At 49.7% G+C, this 21,951-nt stretch overlaps 11 protein-coding genes across 11 annotated transcripts; 5 read left to right on the top strand and 6 right to left on the bottom strand.

The window, feature by feature from the left end:
* The first annotated feature begins 73 nt into the window (after positions 1-73).
* On the top strand, positions 74-2,491 carry EURHEDRAFT_503416 (WD40 repeat domain-containing protein). The gene is made up of 4 exons (XM_040785793.1): positions 74-537; positions 596-1,084; positions 1,134-1,965; positions 2,024-2,491. Exons 1-4 carry the CDS (start codon positions 187-189, stop codon positions 2,173-2,175), a joined length of 1,824 nt encoding a protein of 607 aa, XP_040637572.1. The 5' UTR covers positions 74-186; the 3' UTR covers positions 2,176-2,491.
* Positions 2,492-2,776: 285 nt separating this feature from the next.
* On the bottom strand, positions 2,777-3,360 carry EURHEDRAFT_413885 (uncharacterized protein). The gene is made up of 2 exons (XM_040782277.1): positions 3,057-3,360; positions 2,777-2,980 (listed from the first exon to the last, which is right to left on the bottom strand). The coding sequence occupies exons 1-2, from the start codon at positions 3,286-3,288 to the stop codon at positions 2,784-2,786; spliced, it is 429 nt and encodes a 142-aa protein (XP_040637571.1). The 5' UTR covers positions 3,289-3,360; the 3' UTR covers positions 2,777-2,783.
* A 68-nt stretch (positions 3,361-3,428) lies between these two features.
* Positions 3,429-4,181, bottom strand: EURHEDRAFT_113016 (uncharacterized protein). The gene is made up of 2 exons (XM_040777696.1): positions 3,542-4,181; positions 3,429-3,479 (listed from the first exon to the last, which is right to left on the bottom strand). Exon 1 carries the CDS (start codon positions 3,991-3,993, stop codon positions 3,631-3,633), a length of 363 nt encoding a protein of 120 aa, XP_040637570.1. The 5' UTR covers positions 3,994-4,181; the 3' UTR covers positions 3,429-3,479; positions 3,542-3,630.
* Positions 4,182-4,757: 576 nt separating this feature from the next.
* Positions 4,758-5,324, top strand: EURHEDRAFT_413883 (thioredoxin family protein). The gene has a single exon (XM_040782276.1). It carries the CDS (start codon positions 4,986-4,988, stop codon positions 5,205-5,207), a length of 222 nt encoding a protein of 73 aa, XP_040637569.1. The 5' UTR covers positions 4,758-4,985; the 3' UTR covers positions 5,208-5,324.
* A 767-nt stretch (positions 5,325-6,091) lies between these two features.
* EURHEDRAFT_112976 (uncharacterized protein) lies at positions 6,092-7,193 on the top strand. Its single transcript, XM_040777695.1, has one exon. It carries the CDS (start codon positions 6,217-6,219, stop codon positions 6,874-6,876), a length of 660 nt encoding a protein of 219 aa, XP_040637568.1. The 5' UTR covers positions 6,092-6,216; the 3' UTR covers positions 6,877-7,193.
* Positions 7,194-8,512: 1,319 nt separating this feature from the next.
* EURHEDRAFT_459029 (uncharacterized protein) lies at positions 8,513-10,008 on the bottom strand (the record flags this gene model as incomplete). Its single annotated transcript, XM_040784547.1, has 5 exons — positions 8,513-8,984; positions 9,081-9,469; positions 9,528-9,635; positions 9,701-9,720; positions 9,804-10,008. 5 exons carry the CDS (start codon positions 10,006-10,008, stop codon positions 8,513-8,515), a joined length of 1,194 nt encoding a protein of 397 aa, XP_040637567.1.
* A 490-nt stretch (positions 10,009-10,498) lies between these two features.
* On the top strand, positions 10,499-11,254 carry EURHEDRAFT_524380 (uncharacterized protein; the record flags this gene model as incomplete). Its single annotated transcript, XM_040786925.1, has 1 exon — positions 10,499-11,254. One exon carries the CDS (start codon positions 10,499-10,501, stop codon positions 11,252-11,254), a length of 756 nt encoding a protein of 251 aa, XP_040637566.1.
* A 966-nt stretch (positions 11,255-12,220) lies between these two features.
* On the bottom strand, positions 12,221-14,338 carry EURHEDRAFT_413878 (putative hexokinase Kxk). The gene is made up of 5 exons (XM_040782275.1): positions 14,112-14,338; positions 13,878-14,003; positions 13,795-13,820; positions 13,334-13,741; positions 12,221-13,280 (listed from the first exon to the last, which is right to left on the bottom strand). The coding sequence occupies exons 1-5, from the start codon at positions 14,149-14,151 to the stop codon at positions 12,402-12,404; spliced, it is 1,479 nt and encodes a 492-aa protein (XP_040637565.1). The 5' UTR covers positions 14,152-14,338; the 3' UTR covers positions 12,221-12,401.
* A 98-nt stretch (positions 14,339-14,436) lies between these two features.
* Positions 14,437-15,627, bottom strand: EURHEDRAFT_459323 (SIR2 family NAD-dependent protein deacylase; the record flags this gene model as incomplete). The annotated part of the gene is made up of 2 exons (XM_040784570.1): positions 14,437-15,450; positions 15,505-15,627. 2 exons carry the CDS (start codon positions 15,625-15,627, stop codon positions 14,437-14,439), a joined length of 1,137 nt encoding a protein of 378 aa, XP_040637564.1.
* Positions 15,628-16,065: 438 nt separating this feature from the next.
* EURHEDRAFT_403934 (Golgi transport complex subunit COG4) lies at positions 16,066-18,558 on the top strand (the record flags this gene model as incomplete). The annotated part of the gene is made up of 1 exon (XM_040780267.1): positions 16,066-18,558. The coding sequence occupies one exon, from the start codon at positions 16,066-16,068 to the stop codon at positions 18,556-18,558; it is 2,493 nt and encodes an 830-aa protein (XP_040637563.1).
* Positions 18,559-18,883: 325 nt separating this feature from the next.
* EURHEDRAFT_403933 (ammonium transporter) lies at positions 18,884-20,668 on the bottom strand (the record flags this gene model as incomplete). Its single annotated transcript, XM_040780266.1, has 3 exons — positions 18,884-19,521; positions 19,594-20,185; positions 20,234-20,668. 3 exons carry the CDS (start codon positions 20,666-20,668, stop codon positions 18,884-18,886), a joined length of 1,665 nt encoding a protein of 554 aa, XP_040637562.1.
* Between the last annotated feature and the right edge of the window lie 1,283 nt (positions 20,669-21,951).

The raw sequence follows: 21,951 nt of genomic DNA, 5'->3' as shown, positions 1-21,951 counted from the left end.
ACTTGCCGCCCGATTTTGCCGCCGCTGAAGAAAAATATTCGCAGAACAGAAAAGTCTCTGGTTTTGTCGACAATTTTTGCGCAGGACATTTGCACCTGCAATATATCCCTTACAACTCTTCTCATATTTCGCGATTCTTACAATTGACTTATCTTGGTGTTTAAATTACACCGTCAATTGAACAAGATGCCCAAGACCGCCGTCGCGCAAAAACAGAAAAAGGTCAAGACCAGCTCGCGGTCTCCCTTTGAAAGCGCCAATGTCATGACACAAGACCACAGTGACGTCGAAATGGATAACGGTGCAGAGGAGAATGCGGACGAGGAGGTCGTTCGCGAAAAGGACGAAACGGAGAAGAAACTCGAGCGCATGCTTTTCGGAGACGATGAGGGGTTTCAGGGTGCTTTGAAGAGCCAGCAGGATCGGGGGCTGATGGCTTGGGGGACGATGAGTGATGATGAAAGTGTTGGTGAAGGTGAAGAGGGGGAGGGAAGTGATGGGGAGGAGAAGGAGCTGGGGGATGTTGATGATTCTGATGTTTGTTGCCCTCGCCGTTTTTCGTTTCCTATGATGTATGGCTAATGTTGGATGGTAGCTCTTCTTTCTTGACTCCGGAGCGGGTCCTGTATCTACTGATCTCGCCGATCCTGACTCCTCCTCCGAAGAAAGCGAAGACGAAAGTGCGCCTGCGGCGTGGCACGACAGCGACGATGAGAACCTTTCTGTCTCTCTGGCGAGCCACCAACGATTGCGCAAGCTGCGCAACACCGAAGCCGATGATATAGTAAGCGGCAAGGAATATGTTCGTCGTTTGCGCAGACACTTCCAGCAATTGAACCCCGTGCCGGACTGGGCGAACCCGGAGGTGAACCAGAAGAAGGACAAGGACAGTGATGATTCGGATAATGAGATGGATACAGATGATGAGGAGGAGCAGGTTTCTACGCAGCCGCTGGCCAAGTTGCTCCAGAATGCAACGGATCTTACTCGCGGCGTGGAGAATACTGGCCCAGGCGGGAAGAGAAAGTTGCGTCAGGAGGTTGTGGATATTCAGAGGTTGAAGGATATCGGAAAGGATCAGCCGGTACGTCCTTTTTTCCCTACTCATCTAAGTATATTGCTAATGAGATCAGTCTTCTATCGACTCCCTCACCTTCCACCCGCACTACCCCGTCCTCCTCTCCTCCGGCCCAGCATCAACCCTCTTCCTTCACCACATCTCGCCCTCAGCACCCACCCCCAACCCCCTCCTCACGTCCCTTCATATCCGCCGCACGCCCATCCACACCTCCGCCTTCTCCCACCCAACCGGCACCAAAGTCTTCGCCTCCGGCCGCCGCCGCTACTTCCACATCTGGGATTTGGACACGGGCAAAGTGGACAAAGTCAACGGCACCGCAGACCGCAAGGAGGAGCAAAAGACCATGGAACGGTTCAAGCTCTCGCCCTGCGGACGGTATATCGGACTCGTTGGATCTTCGCGGAAGGGCGGTGGTCTCATCAACGTGCTCGACTCGGGAACCGCGCAGTGGGTTGCGCAGGTGCGCATTGACGGCCGCGGAGGTGTCGCTGATTTCGAATGGTGGAGCGACGGCGAGGGTATGACGGTTGTCAGCAAGAACGGTGAAGTCTCCGAATGGGCCGCGAGATCGAACCGTATCGTCGCGCGCTGGGTCGACGCCGGTGCCGTGGGTACCACGGTGCTGAAACTCGGTGGAAAGAATGGGCCTGCGCAGCTTGGTGGTGATAGATGGATTGCTGTGGGAAGTTCGAGTGGTGTTGTTAACGTGTATGACCGACGGGAGTGGATGAACAAGAAGGCTGAAAATGCTGGAATCCCGCGCAACCCGACCCCCGTGCGTGCGCTGGACCAGCTCACCACGCCTATCAGCCATCTGGTGTTTGCGCCAGATGGTCAGTTCTTGGTTATGGCTTCTCGGTGGAAGAGAGATGCGTTGAGATTGGGTATGCTTCCCCTTTCCCTTTACATTACTCCAATTTCGATCCTAACTGATATGTCTAGTTCACCTCCCCACCTGCACCGTCTACCGTAACTGGCCTACATCGAATACGCCCATGGGCCGGATTTCGTCGGTGGCTGTCTCGCCCAACTCGGAGTTGTTGGCTGTTGCGAATGAGCAGGGGCGGATTCGGTTATGGGAGATCCGGGGTTAATTCCTTTGACTTGGTTTTTGATGAGTATAGAATTATTTATGTAAAAATGCATGCGAACTTGATTTTCTCGACGCTTTGCCCTTTTCGCCTTAATGCTCAGTCGTCGCTGCTTTTGGCTTTCCTAATCTTCCGAGAGTCATTACAGAGAAGTCGCATCTGCTGTCATACCAGGTTCATTCTGAGCTGGCCATGGCAAAACCGTACTCCTGTTAATTATGATGGTGGGGAAGAACTATCAAAAGGGTTCATTTATACAATCTGGCGGCCATCAATTAATTAATAAAGGAAACCATTGCTAGAATATCAAAGAGACAGATCAAATGCGAATGTATAATACATGTATGGCTGGTTATGGTAAAAGAATACTGGCTGCATAGCTGTAGTCCCCCGATCCTATCGCCATTCGTCGTACATGCATGGGCATAATAACAACTCATAGTAGATCCTTCCCCGTCAGCTTATACTGTAAAACCTCGCTATAAGGAGATAAAGGAGGAAGCTTAATTATCTCGTTAAAACGGGATTCTCGCTATAGCGAGGTAATAGATACTCAAGCCGAAAAACAGCCTCTGATAGCAATCTATATATTCAGAGCCCAAAAATGCCTACTAATATGAAAAATAGCTTCCAATATCACGCTGACTTTGCAAATCCAACTTCCGACGCCATATAATACGCTCATGCCTCTCCACCTCACGTATAAAGGCAGGACTTCCTTCCACTTGCTGCTCTTCATACAAACGGAGTCTTTGAATGGCTGCAATTGCTTCCTCCGCAGACACCTTTGGTAAAATTTCTAGCTCTTCTTCAGGATCTTCCTCAATCTCCGGCATATATTGAGCCAGAACCTGGCTTTCAATATCATCAGGAGAGTCCTGGACGGCCTCCTCTGGGATTTAGGAAAGCTTTTATATCCATTAGATCTTGAATTGGCGTAGATAGCTGAAGCTGAGAGAAGGAAGCCTGGATGTCGTCCATTACTGCAGTATCCACAGGTTCTTGATACTGTATTTGAGAGTCAGGAGCTTTTTGAAAGCAGTTTTGAATAGCTCGCCCAGAAACCCCATACTCCCAGCCTTGCAAGCCCCACCGGATGGCTTTTAGAACATTCATTGTAAGAATAGGGTTCCGATTGGCTTCAAATTCACACAGGATGTATTTGACCCAGTACCGCTTCCAGTATGCTTTCCAACAGTGAATGATCCCTTGATCAAGTGGCTGATATCGGCTTGTTGGGTTTGCAGGAAGCCATATAATAAGTGTATTTTGAAGCGGTTGTTGACTTGCTAGTATATCTGCTGCTGCTGCCTGATGAGCAGAGAAGTTAGTTATTCATAAGAGCAACTTTTCGTCCATTCATTTTCACATCAAACCAGCGAAGAAACTCAATGAATATTTGGGTAGTCATCCAGGCCTTTTGATTACTCCGCCAGATTAAATTGAAATCCCGAATATTTATGCCTGCAGCTCTAAAAGCATGTGGATTCCGAGCAGTTCCAATAAACCATGGTTCCAGTTTCTCAGTGACATCTGCATTGCAGCAGAATAGAGCAGAGATCCTTGCTTTCTCCTTTTCCGACCAGGAAGCTGCCGTGTTGAGAGGCTTCGGGCTGGAGTTTGCTTCCAAAGAAGTGCTGTTTCATCACAATTAAACTGATCCTTGAGGCTATAAGCACCCAGAGCCTGCCGAATCATCACCATTTCTTGCTCTGCCTGCTCTGGGACACCACCAGCTTCTCCATGCTGCTCACGCCATTTGATAGTTCTCCGGGCTTGGAACCGATGGAGCCAGCCATTGCTGAATGTAGGCTTCTCCATTCCAGGATAAATGGAATCCCAAAAGATCTCTGCTTTATGCCGTATGATCTCTGCAGATACAGATATCTGTCCTTCAACACGTGTTGTCCAATCATATAAGGCATTCTCCAGCTCCGGCCAATTCTCGCGGCGTTGGCGCTTTAAATCTCGGGGTGGTTTGTCATTATCAAGATGACTATATTTGCTGGATAGGATATCGGAGATGAGACCGGATGAGAGGGTATGGTTATATTCAGATTCAAACCATTCGCGGAGGTCTTTTTGACTTGCATTTGGATAGAGGCGCTTTCGGGCTCGGAGAGAGGCTTTTTCGGAGGCAGGAATGGATTTTCATGGCGGCATGTTAGCTAATCACCTCATTATAGTTAACTAGTTAACGAGATTTGCATGGGAGAACTGGAGGAAGCTAACGAGACTCGTAGTAGCGGGGTTTCTCGTTATCCATATGGAGAAATTAATTCAGGCAACGTGGTCGCCTCGTTATAGCGGGGCTCGTTATAACGAGGTTTTACAGTAGTACTTGTCAGGTAATTTACTATGCGGCAATTTTTGCTTTGGTACTGTCTATTAGAATCTGACCGCTTTCAGCTGAGATGGCTGTGCAGCTGAAGCGTGGCCCTGTGGGGTAATTCCCGAACGCAGCGCAGCTGAAATGGAGAGGATGACGTGACTGGCTGGACAAAACCATATAAGTATATGAATACGCAGTCGGCTCAGATTATTCTCTTGTCGTGTCTTAAGCCCTCATCTTGCTGTCCCCTTGTGTTTCAACTTATACAAATCAACCTATTTGTGATTTCTGAAGAAAACCTCTTGTCCAAAATGCCTGTTACAGCGATCAACTCGTAAGTGCCGTCAAAAACATTCTCTGCGACTGCATTGCTCAGTGCTAATGTCTGCAATGCGGTAGGCACGATGAATTCACGAAGATCGTGAACAGTGGTGACTTTGTTATCATTGACTTCTGGGCGACTTGGTGTGGACCTTGCCGAATGATATCGCCTATTTTCGAGAAACTATCGGACCTTCCGGATTTCAGTCATGTCAAATTCTATAAAGTCGATACCGATGCACAAGAGCAAATTGCTGAGGAGGTTGGTATACGTGCAATGCCAACCTTTATGCTGTTTAAAGACGGCAATAAAATTGATGGCCTTACTGGGGCCAATCCCTCAGCTTTACAAGCACTTGTTCAGAGAGCAATCACTTCCTAAAGCATAAGGGGAGAAAGACAAATTTGCCGCTGCTACTGCATGGGATCGCTTGGAGGGCAGAAGGGAGCCTGTATATACTTCGAAATTATTCCATCAGACATCCCACTGAAACTGGCTATATGTTGTTGAGAGCCCGATTGCTGTTAGTCCTCATTTTGTAACCGGTAGTTAAGCAGTCATGCGAATGTACGTAAGATAGGCTATAGTAATATTATCCTGTCCGTTTAAATAATTCGCATAAGTAGATGCTTCAGGAGTGTAAGTCAGCTCTGCAAAGCCCTTTCCTTCTATTCATTTGCTATTTTCCTCCTTGCTTTTTCCTTTGGTTTATATTTTGTCTTTTAGCGCTAAATTACTATTAAGGCCAATTGGTCGTTGATTACTGATCGCACGGTTTGTTATCTTGAGATCCCATCAAATCTGAACTTTAAGCTTCCCTTTCACAGCTCAACCCACATCTCAATCTCCTCAATCTGCATATCCGCCTGCCAGTCTCCCCTCCAAGCAGTGGCATTGTACATACCTTTCCCAGAAATATGGTGAGATACCGTCGCCCGTTTACACTCCTTCCTCAACATGAACGCCACTCCGTTACTCCTCTCCCCAGAGATAAGATTCCCATCGCTGTCAAATTTCCATCCTGGTCGACCAGCATTATCTCCCCTGAAGACGCCAGGGACGCGGCTGAGCTGATGTAGGAGGCAAGGATCCGGGTCACCGGGATTAAACCATGTAAGATGATATTCGAAAATAGCCCTTTCGCCTGTCTGGGTGAGTTTTCCGGAGATGAGAAGAATCACCGGGTCTGGGACTGCGGCGGTTTGTGTTGCAGCGAATTGCTCCGCGAGGATAGCAGCGCTGATTGACGTTGTACTCTCAGTAATGATGTAATATTAGTGCAGCTGGATTTTATCAAAGGCCACTGTCCTGGACACAATCATCCCCAGGCGGCCATGACACCATTTGTCCAGAAGCAGAAAGGATCATCATTGAAGATAGCATTGGAGCGATGATGGCCTGGTTGCAGTTCTTGTGCAGTCGTGATGTGGTGGTGAATGTGACCCGGTTGGATGACAAGAACGTCTCTGCCAAAGATGTTGCCATCCGACCACCCAACTTGCAAATAGAAGTCACCGTGCAAGGAAGCTCGGATTTTATATCGGTGCCATATTCTCTTGATACTCACGGAGTGCGGTTTTCAGTCGAATTTGCGGATGATATCTGGGAATATCGGAATGCCGGCCCAGGAGTCAATTCCCACTACGTGCAGAACGTGAATCCATACGGCGACTACTATGTTCCCAGCTACAATGTGTTGATGCCGACGGTCGGACGAGAGCCGCCGAGCGCGCTTTTGATATTTGCCAGTCTCTTCCCGCCATGGGATATGGTTCCATCTAAGCACGACGATCTATATGAAGTTTCACCGGGCTATGTCAGTGGCCTGAACGCAATTAATAAGTCCGCGATTGCTTTTAATGCTGGGGTCTATTACTTTACCGGCAATGTACACGCCATTTTGAGCCCTTCCGTAAAATGGGTGTACCTGGCTCTCGGAGCGTACGTCAAGGGAGCTGTACAATATATGAACAGCGACTCACCTTTAAAGGCAGGCGGGTTTGGTGTTCTATCTGGCGAACAATTCTTTTACCAGGCCAACGTCCCTTAAGTTGTGGAGAGGGCATCACGGCGGGACAATCCTGGACCATCCATGGTGTCACCACCAACGCGCAACCGTTCAATGTCATGGAGTTCTACGGTGATCTTGAAAACTTCACCGTAGATGTGGCCGATTAAAAGTAGGTGGGTGCCTCCTACACGCAGACAGATGGTTTGCAGATATATCCAACAGCCACGTCCGCGACGTGTTCTACCACTGGGGATGACACCATCAAGTTCTACTATTCGAATGTCCGCGCCGAGTTAGTCGTGGTGTGGGAAATGAACAACGCCCCGATTATCCAGCTGGGTTGGTATTCACGTAATATAGCCAACATTTCAGTTGATCGGGTCGACGTGATCCACAGCAGATACCAAGGTGCATTGATAGGATGCGCAGCCAGCTACGAAGATCCAACAGCGACAAATACTGCAAATACAAAGAACACTATTGCGAACTATACCGTCCCTAAAATTCGACGGAAGGTATATCTCTAGCACTTGTCGGCATGAATCTGATGTCAAATCGTAATCATTTCTGGGTCATCAACGCCTGGATTGAGGGGTCCTCATCTGCCACCACGTAGCTGGAATATAGTGCCGTCCGGGGATTTACTGACCCTAATCACGGAAATAGGACCGCCATGGTCGGAGCACATTCAGCGAATAGAACGGGTCTGGTGATTCAAAATCACACGTTGGCAATGAAGCAGTCAATCTTGCCGCCAAAAACTAGAACAGATTATCGACCGGCCACCTGGATATCTCCTTTTCCTTCAGGAGAAAGTGGGCAGTCCAGTGACTGTTGTTGTGTGTTAACCTCGCGAGAATATGCCCGGAAAGAGCCAGTCACATATTTACTAGACAAGGGTGCTAAAATCTGGTTCAAGGATAAAAGGGGTGATCCATCTCGTGGGCAGCGAAGCAGGGAGGAAATGACGAGATGAATGGTTTATCGGAATTTTCTGGGCTCGAAGAATAAGAAATGAATTAATTTACTTCTGTGACCAGATGCATAACAGCCAATCTTGTATACTCCTATATTTCTCCTCACCATGTTCTCGCTTCTTCCTTATTGATGTAGCCCCTGAAACCACACCGGGAGGCCTGCAGCTGACTGGATAAGTATCAAAAGTTTCCCGCTAATTCCTTCAGACCATCTGCAATCCTTCAAAACAGTGAGTCGCGCACGGTGATTAGGCATACGCTTAGGGCGGTCCACTTATTGCTGGGCCACCGTCTTAGCATAGTAGTAGCGTATGTGGTGGACTAATATCCCGTCCTGTAGTCAAGATTTCTATATATCCGGAAAAAATTACTACACCTGATGCACTGAATATCCGCTCCAATACAATGGTTCAGCCTGTGCCGGCGTAGGCCACCTATGGATCTAGATATAAACAACCAATGTAGCTTATACGTGAGAAGAACACCTTCCTCGCACATTGACACAACTGACGCTAATACATGTATTGCCATACATAGTGATTCATCTATAGTGCATGTAATATATCGGACTTGGAACTTGGTCAAAGGCAGTTGCAGTATCAAGATAAATTCCTACAAGACCACAAAATAGTCACCCTATTTCTTCGTATATTGAAACTAACAAGTTAACGATACTACTTTCATGGGGCATTTTTGTCTCAATTTCGGTTTTTAGGATGTCCATCGCTCGAGACAGTGACATCTAGTGCACGCTGCACGCGTACCTCGTCTTTTCCGGCATGCGACTCAGAGATTCCGTACAGATTCGTCCGTGATCCTGACCTATTGTGCAAGCCTATATGTTCTTCGTCAATCCTCGACCAGGTAGAGTCAATTGTCGGCATCCAATCCTTGGGAATGTGGCGTAAGCTTCGCGCACGGGGTGTACAGTCTGAACTTTGGTTGGAGCGACTACTGAACGTGTTGCTGAAACCAAGCGCACTCAAAACCCTTTGCCAAATACCGGATTCCATGATGAGCTTCGAAAGACAGGGAACGCTGAAAATGAAGAAGCCGCAAGTCATCTCGGCATCAGCCCAGAACAGAAGAGGCCCGATCAAGTAGATACTGTCGGGCTGGCTGGCAAATGCGACTGTATGGGCTAGACGAATACACGCCGCAATTGAGGCTCTGGATACGATCAGTCATTTTATGATAAGGGAAAAAAAAAAAAAAAAAAAAAAAAAAAAAAAAAAAAAAAAAAAAAAAAGTGGAGGGCGAACTCACAAAATACCGGCTCCAAAGATGACCGAAATCCCAAGCCGTTTCTTCCGGCTCGTTTGCAGGATCCAGATAATCCTCTGCGGTAACAAGATCATGGTAACGTCAGAAATAACCTGTACGCTGGCTGAGCAGAGCATCACGTTTGGAAGAGAGTAACATTTGCTTTGAAGATAAAATTCCCAAATGGCTCGGTGTGGGAGACACTGAGTATTCAAAAGGATAATGCACAAGACTCCCCAGAGACACTGAAAACAGGCCATAGCGATGCAGCCCCACCAAAAAGGGCTCTTGACCCTGTCAATGGGAACAAACACTCTACACCAGTCCAACAGAATGGATTTCTTGATCAGGGGGAGGACTACGGAGTAACAACATCCATAGATGAGAATCAACTGACATGGATTTTATTAGCTGCCACCTTTTGGAGAACCGACACGAGAAGCAACGTACATATAGGGGTCGAACCATCTCTTTGTTACGGAGATTCCATGTATGGACATAGTAGCCTGGCACGTCAATCAACGCATAAGCGGCATATGCGGTTCCACAGTGAGCACCCTGAATATTGTCGTCAACGCTTCTGAAACACAATGAGGACAGAGGAGAGAGATGGGTAACAATACATAGGCACAGATCGCCATAACTTCCAAGGGCGAGAATCGTGGTTGTCAGTTGCTCGAGCCCATATATAGTGGATCAAAAAGGCATTTAATTATTGGCCCTTACCATCTTCGACCCGAACTTTCCTATCCAACCATATCCGAACGTACCACCGCAGGCAGAGGCAAAGCGTTGCAACGAGCATGCAGACTGTGGTTATACCCCAGGCATGATCATTCCGGTTTGTAGGGCTGTCGAACATTGGCGTGACATCTGGAGGTGGTTCCAAAGCCGGCGCATTGAGCAGAGCATCCAGCTCTTCCGGCGACATGTCAATGTTGACAATGGTAATGGCCGACACATTGGGATTGCAAACTTGCTGGCTATACCGCTGTTATTTAATATCCCAATTCTCATCACTATAAGCTATGTGAATTATCAACAGAGATTATCATCCTACAAAGTGATAGCTCTACAACTTTCTCCGGAATAACAGAGTAGGATACGCTTCAATCTTATTATCACTTTTTTGGCCAATCTGACCCACATAAAAACGGCTGTGGATGCCAGTCCGCTTGCTGCAGTCCGATCTACACTGTACTAGCGTTACCAGGAGAGAAAGGCTAGGCCCATTCCGAGAAATTAAGCATCGCGCCATTTATGCTAAACGCCTAGGGCTTTGGTGGTCTATATATATCGTACAGATACGCACGAAGGGACAAACCACTAATATAATATTCTAGTCTGTCCTCATTATCGGCTCTGCTAATACTGCTTTTGATGTGATGGAGGATTGTCATGCAGCAGGACTCCAGACCACAATGGTTGTCCGATCGCCAACATACATTATCCCAGAGGAATACGTCTGTCATAAAGCAAGTCTCGGTGCCTATGACACAGGTGTCGCAGTCGCTGATAAGCGTTTTCTCTTGTTGCCATCAAATGTAGATGGCCAGCTTGCCCGCTGTCTGATGGCAATGTTTGCTGAGCGGGAACCAGATCGCTATACTTCTCTTGCAGCAGCCGGCTTCCCAGTTATTGACAGTCGCCACCCAGAATCTGCCCTGATGCACAATCTGCTGGAGCAGGGGGGAGGTCATTATGTGGATGTAGGTAGCACCAAGTTGCTGGTGGAGGGCAATGTCAGTATCAAAGCTGGAGTCGAGCCTGTTGCGTACACAACGAAGGGGTTACAATTCTCTGACGGTAGCTGCGCCGATGCAGATGCTATCGTCTGGTGTACCGGATTCTCTGACAAGAATGCTTGTGATAGTGCTGCACAGATCCTAGGAGGCAGTAATCCAGATGAGAACGTGAATGAAGCGAAAGGCCGGCTCATTGGCCTTGGTGGCATTGCTGCACATCTGGACGCAACATGGGGACTTGATGCCGAGGGCGAGATCCACAGCATGTGGAAGCGCCATTTACACCTTCATGATGACAATTTCTGGATCATGGGTGGTTATACGCAGCAGCACCGATGGCATTCGCGGACGTTAGCGCTTCAGATCAAGGCGGCACTGGAGGGAGTGTTGCCGCCGGCGTATCGGGACAACCCTTTGCCCTGTCCCAGGTAGCGTTTGGTGTGTTACTATGGTGCAAGGGACTACCAGTCTAATAGGAAACATTCACATCGTTCAAGAATGTGTCGCCAAAGGGACCGGCACCGGGACTTGCTCCCAAAGTAGTTCTTGGGCTAGCACAATTGTCCCTGCTTGGGACCTGGGAAAAGGTATTGCAAGGGAGGAGGCCAATCGATCACACTCATGCAGCTGAAATACAATCACCAATCCTCATTACTAGAGGTGTCTGACACTGGGCTCCTCTGGGAGTCTGACTCAGGGTCATCCTCTTCTCTGTGAATAGTTCCAGATGTAGCTAAGTCCCCGGCATCTACTGGCGTTTCCTTTTGCAGAAGGAAGACAGGTCCTGGACCCATGTTCATATAATAAAAGCTGTCCTATTAAATTCCACATTTGATACCTATATGATAAGCCCAGCACCCTTTCTGACATGACTTTTCTCTGAAGAGTCTGTCGAAACAGGTGCACTGCAGCCTCCGGGTACCAGAGATGGTTTAGTATGCCATGGCTGTGTGAAAGGAAAGCCCTCCACATGCACCACACAGGAGTCTAATAGATGGTCAGTCAGTGCCACTGGGTAAGCTTTAGTCACAGCCGTGTCTGGCTGGATCACACTGTAGTGCTGGAGGTCTGGTGGGAGGCAAGTCCATACTTTTGGGAATTGGGGTCAGCTAGGGTCATGCAACTTCCAACTGTACTCGGACAAAATGCCTGTTCTTCCTGCGGCTATACGGGACTTACTCGATATATGCTTCCCTCATGCGGATATTTATATGGCCATGTGCCCTCCTGTACTCTAGTTCTCTACATCAATCTATCGTCTTTTCTTTCTACCGTACATCCATCGTTTAGCCTTCGGCATCGATCTTTCGTACACCCCTCCTTTATCTTCTTTTTTTTCCATAGGTTATTTCATGGCTTGGCCATACTCTAAATGTGTGGGTGGTTATGGACCATGAGACAGATGCATATATTTCAGTATATACCAAGTCTGACAGCACATACATGTTGTAATGTGATGCGCTTTTCTATCATCTAATCAGACATTTTTTTCCATGCCAACAGAACACCAATAACCTAAATAATAACAAAACAGTGACAAAACGCAAGCCAGAATACAAGGGAAACTAGTAGAAAGAAATCACGAAATAAGCTGCTTCATATCCTCCATGTCCCGAATACCAGCCAAGTTACCCTCCTTGACCCGCTTAAGCGTCAGCGCAGCAATGAGCGCCGCACCAACACCGGATCCATCCTCAGCAGCCTGGATGGAAACCTTGTCCTTGGATTCGGCAGGCCAGTCGAGAATCTCGCGCAGAGCCTGGGCACCCCGGGCCTTGAAGTGGGGGTACTTGGTGAAAACGGACCCATCAGCACCGACGTGGCAAGAGTCGATGTTTTTCTTCTTGCAGATGGCAGCGACACCACATGAAGACAAGCGGGCGGCACGGGTTCCGATGAGCTCCGCCAGACGGCGGATCATCTCGAGCTCAGCCATGGTAGCCTTGATGCCGAGCTTGCGCTCGACGAGTTCCTCGGTCTCCTCAAGGTTCTCGTAGGGGTCTTCTTCGATGGCAGCGGGGAAGGAGGAGTCGAGCAGGTAGGGCTTGCGCAGGGCGGAGACGTCCTGGTCGCGGAAGATGAGGCCAGGCTTGTTGTCGACGACGTCAAGGAGGGCAAGGCGGAAGATTTCACCGAGGTACAAACCAGCGGTCATCTTTTCGAAGGCTTGTTGGCCGGGACGGGGAGACTCGCGGTCGATGATGTGATCGTATTTGGAGAGGGGGAGGACAATGTGTTCATTGTCGAAAGCGCCGTATTCGCAGTTGATGGCGACGGGCATCTCGGGAGGGAGATTGAGGTGGGCGATCTTGGGGATGGAACCGACGTTGTCCATGTAGGCAGCGTTGACGCCGGTGCCGAAAATGCAGCCAATGCGCATGTCGGTATCGGTGTATGCGGAGGCGATGAGGGTTCCGGTGGTGTCGTTGATCAACGCGGCGACCTTGATGGGGAGGCCCTGCATTGTATTAGCAAATGTATTCTCTTTCATGGAGATTATAGGAAGCGCACCCTCTTCTTCAAGGCATTCTCCAGCATGGGAACAACGTCCTGACCCTCAACACCATCAATGTCGAAACCCTTGGTCCAGCGCTGCAAAACACCGTGGTCGACGTAGTCCTGGGTAGCAGGGTAGGAGAAGGTGAAACCCAAGGGCAGCTTGGACAGGTTCTCGCCCTCGTGGTGGGATTCAAGGAACTGCTGCAGACAGTCGGCAATGTACTCAAAGAGTTCCTCCGAAGTGCCCGTGCGGAGCTCGTCGGGCATGCGATACTTGGACTGGGTGATGTCGAAGGCACCCTGTTCCGCGGTCAAGGTGATTTCACAGACACGAAGGTTGGTACCACCCATGTCGAGGGCAAGGAAGGTTCCCTGTTCGTGACCGTTGGGGAAGCCCATGACCCAGGTGACGTTCATGGGCTGACTTGTCAGTGTCGCATTCTTTATCAGAGGTTATGGGGGAGGCAGCTTACAATGTTACCGCCCTCAACGCTGAGACCTGCACATTATCAGTATAATGGAAGACATGTTAGAGGTCTAGTGTAAGCTAACTCACCTTTCTCGAGCTCCTTTTCGAAGTGGTCGACCACCTTCTTCAAGGTCTCGGTGCCGACGGTAAAGGTCTCCTCATACTCCTGGATCTGGTGCTGGAGGTTCTGAGGCAATTCCACAATGGAGGATCCTGTAATCATCAGCATCTACCTCAATGCACTGTTCCCATTGTGTTGTGCCATCGCTGGTGGCAGGCGCAACGGCTGTCGCATTGCCGCAGGAGGGAGATCTCACATACCCTTGCGGGTTTGAGGCGTCTTGGGACCAAGTCCGACCATTTTGGCAGCTGTAATAAGTAAAGATATAAAGACTGAACGCAGAGAAGGAGAAGTGTAAATGAAGAGAAGAGAAAACCGGAGTGCAGAGAAGAAACTGACAGTATCGTGGGGCAAAAGTGAGGCCCCGCAACGGACATGAAGTCATTCCAACCGATTTCACCGGTTTATGCTTTGGGTTACATATGCATGCATAACATTCAACATATTCCGGAGTACTTACGGAGTACAACCATACTCTCTGTGCTAGTAAATGCAGTACTACTATATGTAAAAATAACAAAATGCTCACAGTGATGGCTTCTTCTTCGCCAAATGCGGAAATACATGTCCCAATCCCGACCCCTCGGCCTCTCCCTCATCGGCCGATTGTGCCCCGGATGCCTGCTTAGCCTCCTCTTTTGCCCGCTGACCGTCCAAATGCCCTCGCACTTTCTGTTCGTAGGCACCCGATAGCCCCAGTGTCCGGTCCACTTCACTGGTCAACCGCTCGACTTCGTCGTGAAGTCGCTCGTCCTTGGTCTGCAACGGCGCCATCTCGGCATCCCGAGCATCCTTATCCGGATTCGTCTCCTCCCACAACGCTTCAAGGTCTTCCAACCATCCAAGTGCAGCGGCCAATTTCCGCACTCCGGCATCACAATCCCCAAGAATTAGTACATCGTCCGGACGAGAACCCATCCCGCCTACGCGCTCCAGGTTAATCAACACACGGGGAACACCGTCCGAGACAAACCCCGGTAAACTAGCAAATGGCTGCACCTGGAGACTAGTCCCCATGACAATGCACAAATCCGCCTCGCCAGGAAGCTCATGGTTTAAAAAGAAATCTTCCGGGAGAGCTTCCCCGAAAAACACAATATCCGGCTTCACCAGGCCCTTGCATTCCTTGCACGTCGGCACCTCACCCTTTTCCACATGCTCTTTCATTTCCTGTTCGGGATATGCTGCCTTGCACTCAATGCAATGCTGGTTCGCAAAACTCCCATGCGCTTCGACTAGCATCTCGCCCGGCACTCCCGCCTGCCGCTCGAGACAATCAATGTTTTGCGTAAAGTGTTTCAGCAGCAAGCCTTTGTTGTAGAGCAATTTGATAAATGAATGCGCGATCGTAGGCCGATACCGACCCGGTGCCAACTCGCGCGCCAAAGCATAGAAAGGCTTGGGGTTTTTTCGAAAGAAACTGATATCAAAGACAGCCTCGGGGTCGGGTAGATCTAAGAACGCAAGATTTGCGTAGATGCCAGTATCCGGGGAGCGAAAGTCGGGGATCCCAGCTGATGTACTGATTCCTGCCCCAACCTGTTTGTATTTAGCTATATATTCTACTTCTTCGAGGGGTAGGCCATATCATACCATAACCACAATCTTTCGCACGCGCTTCTCGTGGACATACTGGGCCAGGGCGTCCACAGTGCGCTTCTCCAATACGGATGGAGGCGTTTTTTCGTCCACCAAAGTGGAAGGTTCGTTGCCCATGATGCCTCGCCGGCCGGATTTGGGCTTGTGTTGGTGTCGGGGTCTGCGACGGCGGCCGATGGTGGCGGTATTTAAGATGTATATAATATGATAGATCTTTTCTAACTAATACGGACTAATATGGGATCTGAGAAGATGCGGGAGAGGAAATCTCGTCATGACGTCGAGCTGAGATGTGCCCGATCGGGTAATTTATGCCTGAGGTGTATACTAGGTTGCATCGTCGCATTCATATTGGGCATTCACGTCGCATTGATTATTCTCTTTTATTTCTACAAAAATATTATTAATATACCCTACCTCTCTTCAATTCAATGCTCATGGTATCGTGGACTCTGCCAAAGCCACTCACCGCCTTCACCCCGCGGAAGACCACCTCGCATGAACATCTCCTAATCTGACATCTCCAACAATCCGTTGTCTTCTCCAATCACCAGAATGGCCATCCCACCGGCTAGCGCTGTCAATGGACACGCGGATTCACCATCATCCTCCCCTCAAAACTCAGAGAAATCTTCGCAACCGAAACCACAACCCAATTCCCCGTCCACCGACCCAGATATCTTCAACGCCAGCTCTGTCGCCGAAATCAAAGCCACTCTATCCCACCTACACAACCAAGAAGTCAGCGTGACAGCTCGTCTGGATGCCCTCGTCGCATCTCAGAAAGACTTCTCCCGCGAACTCTCCCGTCTGGACCTGCTCCGCGCCAATCTCGGCTCCCAAACAACAACTACCCGCTCCATCCGCCATGGCATGCTCTCCCCCGCGGCCGTCACGGCGGACCGGATTTCGAGTGCCGTTCGGAGACTGGATTTGGAACAAGCTCGTGTGAAGGCAACCTTGGAGGTTGTCGAGCAAGTCGCTGAACTGAAGGCTTGTGTGCTTGGTGTCTCTGGGTCAATGGGTGCGCCGCAGGATTGGGAGACTGCTGCTAGTTACTTGCATCGGGCGGCGCAAATTCCCGATGAGGTGGTGAAAGGCGCGTTTGCAGGAGAGATGGTGCCGACTTCTGAAGTGCCGGATCCGCCAAATGTTACGTTGGATACAGCCGCAGAGTCGCTGTGCGGATTGTTTTTGAGGGAGTTCGACAAGGCAGTTAAGGAGGGGAATGGAGCGAAGATTACGAGGTTCTTTAAGCTGTTCCCGCTTATTGGGAGATCCGAGGTTGGGCTGGATGTTTATGGGCGGTATGTGTGTCAGGGTGTGGCTGCGCGAGCTCGCGCAAATTTGAATGCTGGCACCGGGGGTAGAGAGGGTTTCTTCTACGCGAATGCGTTGACCAAGTTGTTCGAGCATATTGCGCAGATTGTCGATGGCCATGGTGGATTGGTGGAACGACACTACGGACCTAGGAAGATGAACCGCGTTATTGAGCGGCTGCAGCTCGAGGCGGATGTCCAGGGAGGAATTGTTCTTGATACCTGGGGCGATGAACGACATGTGGATCGTAAGTTGACGGATATCAAATCCTATGCATTTACCTTCTTGGTGCAAAGCTTCCTGCCTACTCAACGGCCGGGTGCACCACGATCCCATTCGCCAGCGCGCGCGGCTACAGGGGGTGAAGATGAAGGCGTGGACATGAAGGAAATCGACGGCCTCTTGAGCGAGATTGGAATCATGTTAGGACGCTGGTCACTCTACTGCCGCTTCCTAGCAGACGCATGCAACCCCGAGAACGAAAAGCACACCCTCCCTCAATTCCTCGCCGATTCCCCCCTCACCAAGAAAATCACCACCCGTCTCGCAACCCCCTTTAACACAATGACAACCTTTTTCGTCCGCCGCTCCGTCGAAAAAGCCTTCCAGCTCGACGAGTCCCCAACAGGCCTCACCCTCAACTTGCACAAACCCCTCAAATCCGACCCTCCCCACATCACCTCCGCCGTGGACGACATCATGTACATCGTCAACAAAGTCATCCAACAAACCCTAGCAACCTCGCAAATCACCGTCGTCACCAACGTCATCCCAACCCTCGCCCGCGTCCTCGGCTCTGACTTTATCGGCATGACACAGCGCAAAATGCGCGATGAATGCTACCCCCGCCCCGTCGTCCAGGGCGCCCTACCTCCAGAACAAACAGTAATCGCCTTCCTTGTGCTAATCAACAACCTCGACATCGCAGTCGACTACATCCATCGCATCGTGTCCAACAACACCGAAGCACGAACACCCCTCCCATCAACCCACCCAAACCCAACCCAACCAGAAGAAACAATCAGCCAACTAGACTCTCTCTTCCCTGTCCCCAGTGAAGCAAAACAAGCATCCCAAGCCCTCCATTCCCTATCTTCGTCTTTTGAATCAAAAGTCTCCGACCTCCTAAGCGACGGCATCCAAGTCATCTTCAACAACGTAATCAAGCCGCGTCTACGCCCAATTCTCGCAGACGCATTCCGCGACATCGAATACCAGCCTTCCCCCGATGACCCCTCCACCACCAACCCTATCCCTACCGACGACGTCGAAGACGACGACATGCACACGGGACCAAACCCAGGCGCAGAACGCCCAACAACCCGCTTCACTACGTCCTGGACGGCCCTCCTCACACCCTTGTCTAGGATCCTAACACCGCCGTCTTTCGACAAGTTACTTTCCGTGACAACGACGTATCTCTCGCGACTGCTCGAGAAGAGATTATGGTCGTACCACGGCCGTGTCAACGCGCTCGGCGCGACAAGACTCGAACGCGACGTCTCTGGGATTGTCAATGCAGCCGTTGATGTTGCTGGTAGTAGTATTGGCGGAGGACGGTATAAGCACCGGGAGGCGTTTGGGAGATGTCTGCAGATGGTGCTTGTGATGGGGATGGATGAGGAGGAATGGGAGGATGTGGTTCGGGGCGGGGAAACGGGGGATGTTGTTGATCGGTTGAGTGTTGAGGAGAGAGGGAGGGTTCGGGGGATGGTCAGACGGTTTTAGTCTTGTGTGCAGTGTATAGTGTAGTGTATAGTGTATGTCTATAGAGTGTAAGTATTGAGTATATATTATTATTATGCATATGGACAATAGCAAATCTATGTGGTATCAACAAAACCCTAACCAAGTATCCCACCCTAGATATTTTGAATGTACACCAGCCAGCCTTTTATGCAACCAAACGAGCCAACCCAAAAAAGAAACCAAACGCCAACCGCCAAGAATACATGCTAACTCCAGGCTAGAACATGCTGGATATCACGGAAGAAAGTTAGAACAAAAGTGCAATCAGAAAAAAAAAAAAAAAAAACAAGATTGGGTGAAAAGATTACTCCATCTTCTCATCAACCTGCGTGGACGACGGTGGAAACGAAGTCTCATGAATCTCATCTACAGGATGCTGCTCCGCAACTTGTCTTGGCGCAGCCGGCATCTTAAGCTCCTGGGATCCACTATCCGGCTCGCTCCACCCCCGCGAACTATCCGGAGCAGGCTGTCCGTCGAGCATCATCTCAGAGTGCTCGCCAATCCCGTACCGCGCAGCAGCCGGAATCTCATGACCGTCCTCGAGCTGGTCCTGCTTCTGAGGCGTCCAGGCGAGGTAGTCACGGCGGACTTCGACGTAGTCGTAGGCGAATTCACCAAGCTGGTCGTCGTCCATGCCAAGCAATTCGGCTTCCTCGGAAGCCCGCAGCTGCAATCCCGGGATGGCGTTGATGATAAAGGCAATGACGGCGGAGACGACGAACGAGTACGCGCAGGTAGCGGCGATGTAGGCGATTTGTATATAGAGTTGTTTGTAATTGTGGATAACCCAGCCGCCACTTCCGGAGCCGGTGTTGACACCGTCGAGGCCAACGATAGAGTCGTCTGCGAAGAAGGCGTTGAAGATGAGGCCGACGATACCTGCGACACCGTGTTCGGCGAAGACATCCATGGAGTCATCGATGCGGATCCAGTATTTGACTGTTCTCATTAGCTTGTGTTCAAGTCATCGCCATCGAAAAAAAAAAAAAAAAAAAAAAAGGGTAAACCTACCCTTGGTAGCATAATTGCAAACAATACCCGTCACAATACCCAGAATCACACTAGCCCAAGGAGTAAGGAAACCAGAGGCAGGAGTAGCTGCCACCAAGCCGGAGATGGTACCTGAACACCAACCGACCATGGACCACTTGCGAGCCAAACGCCAATCGAGAATAACCCAAGTAATCGCACCAAAAGCAGCCGTCAGGTTGGTATTCCAGCAAGCCATGGTAGCCCGCAAGTTCGCACCAAACGACGAACCACCATTGAAACCCAACCAGCCGAACCAGAGAAAGACCGTACCGAGAAGGATAAGCGAGACGTTGTGAGGGCGGAAATTGAGCATCATGCGCTCTTGACGACGACCGAGAACCATCGAGTAGGCGAGAGCGGACAGACCAGAGCCGATTTCAACGGGACCTCCTCCAGCGTAATCCAAAACACCCCATTTGTAGGCCCAGCCGTTGACGTTCCAGACCCAGCAGGCGAGAGGGCAGTAGACGATGGTGGCCCAGACGAAGACGAAAACCATGGCGGGAAGAAGCCGACCTCTTTCAGCGACAGCACCCATGACGATAGCGGCGGTGACTGCACAGAATTGCATCTAAACCATTAGTATTGACTACGTGAACAGAACGAAGGGATGTAGTACCTGGTAGAAGGCATAAAGCAAGTCCGGAATCAAAGCCGATCCCGGACTAGGATTGGCCAGTGTCTTCATCAACCCAAAGCTGTGCAAGTTCCCAATATACCCATTGGTCGCGGTAGGCGAAAAGGCCAATGAGAAACCCCAGAAGTACCATTGAAAAGTGACGACCGACATGGAAGCCATACAGGCCCAGATCATACTGAGAGCAGACTTTCGACGCGCGAGACCGGAATAGAGGAAACCCAGACCAGGCACCATGACCAGGACCATTGCAGAGGCGGTAATGATGTAGGCCTGGTCACCGGCCTGGAACCATTTGTTCAGGTTCTCAGTCCTGGAGTCTCCTCCGAGTTCGTTGGTAGCAAGAGCATCGTAGTTGGAGGGAGCACCGGTCCAGTTGTAGGAGGCGTAGTCGGGGGCATAGGGAGCCTCCGCCATGTTTCTGCTGGCAATAGGGATGAAATGGATAATAGGACAGATTCAGAGACAGATGAGATGAGATGACTAGAGGCAGATGAAGAGAAAAATCTGCCAACGAAAAAGACCGGGCGGAGGACACTAAGTACCAGGTTGTATAGGGGCGGTGGAGCAGTCGCTGATTGGACGGGAGGAAATAAGAATAAGCTATGTCTGGAAAGAGAGACAAGATAGGTTTCCACTTCCGTACAGAGTATACTGTGGCGATATCTCTACAGTAAGAGTATTTACATATCTTTGTTGGTACTTATACGGAGTACATTTATATCATTGACTAGCTATGTATCTAGCGTTCAGCCTTTATTTAAAACACCACATGATGCCAGTGATCAGTGATATCCTGTATACTTGTATCTGTACATACTGAGATACATAGGGCGCGATACTATAAATCCTTTTAGCAATTCGATGACACTCCGCCGCCCCCGGTCCTATCGGTGCTCTCCCATTGGCCAGAGATAGTTGCTACTGCCCGGGTGGGGCCGCCGCTAATCCCCGTCTGGCCTTGATAAGACAGTCCGCGTCTCCGATTGGTTCGTGATTCCGATTTTTTTCGTCGGGAATTCTAGGAACGTTGGCCACCGTACTCAGCACAGTATTCCGTAGGGTCGGGCTGCAGATATGACTCGGAGTTGAAGACGGAGTACTCTCGGTATGTATATAGTATCCATAGACTACTCCATATGGAGTACGCTCAGTGGATTCTGCACTCTGTACAAGTCTACGGTATGTGAGTACTCTGGAGTACTTGTAGAATGTCTACCATTCCATCGGGCCTTGCCGCCCAATCAAACCGGGTACCATTCCCCAGTACTTGAGCTGATAACGATCACGATAAGCTTATTGGTCGGGATCGCTAATAACTTGATTTCGTCATGAAATCTGGGGTTGATATGGAGTTAAAACGTAAAAACGTAAAAACGTAAAAACCAGTCTCTCTGGTTGTCACAGGGTCTCTGTCACGGTCTCGTGCGGTCGATCATGATTGTCTGTAGGTGTACATTTAAGGTAGCCAAGAATAAGAATATCAGTTTCGAATACGAGTCTGATATGACACATTCAATTACATACCGTGTGTACATACAAATATGTATTTTCTCCACACTATACCAGGATACAGATCCCTCAATAAACATGCAAGGATTCATCCCCATCGATCCCTATCCTAGTACTTGATGTACTTGATGTACTGACTCCATTCGCGATATTGAGATTCGATCCCTGATAATTTACATGGTAATTGA

The sequence above is a fragment of the Aspergillus ruber genome, assembly GCF_000600275.1.
Source record: "Aspergillus ruber CBS 135680 unplaced genomic scaffold scaffold00019, whole genome shotgun sequence".
In the NCBI taxonomy this organism is placed as follows: domain Eukaryota; kingdom Fungi; phylum Ascomycota; class Eurotiomycetes; order Eurotiales; family Aspergillaceae; genus Aspergillus; species Aspergillus ruber.
This window is presented reverse-complemented; position numbering and strand designations above follow the sequence as displayed.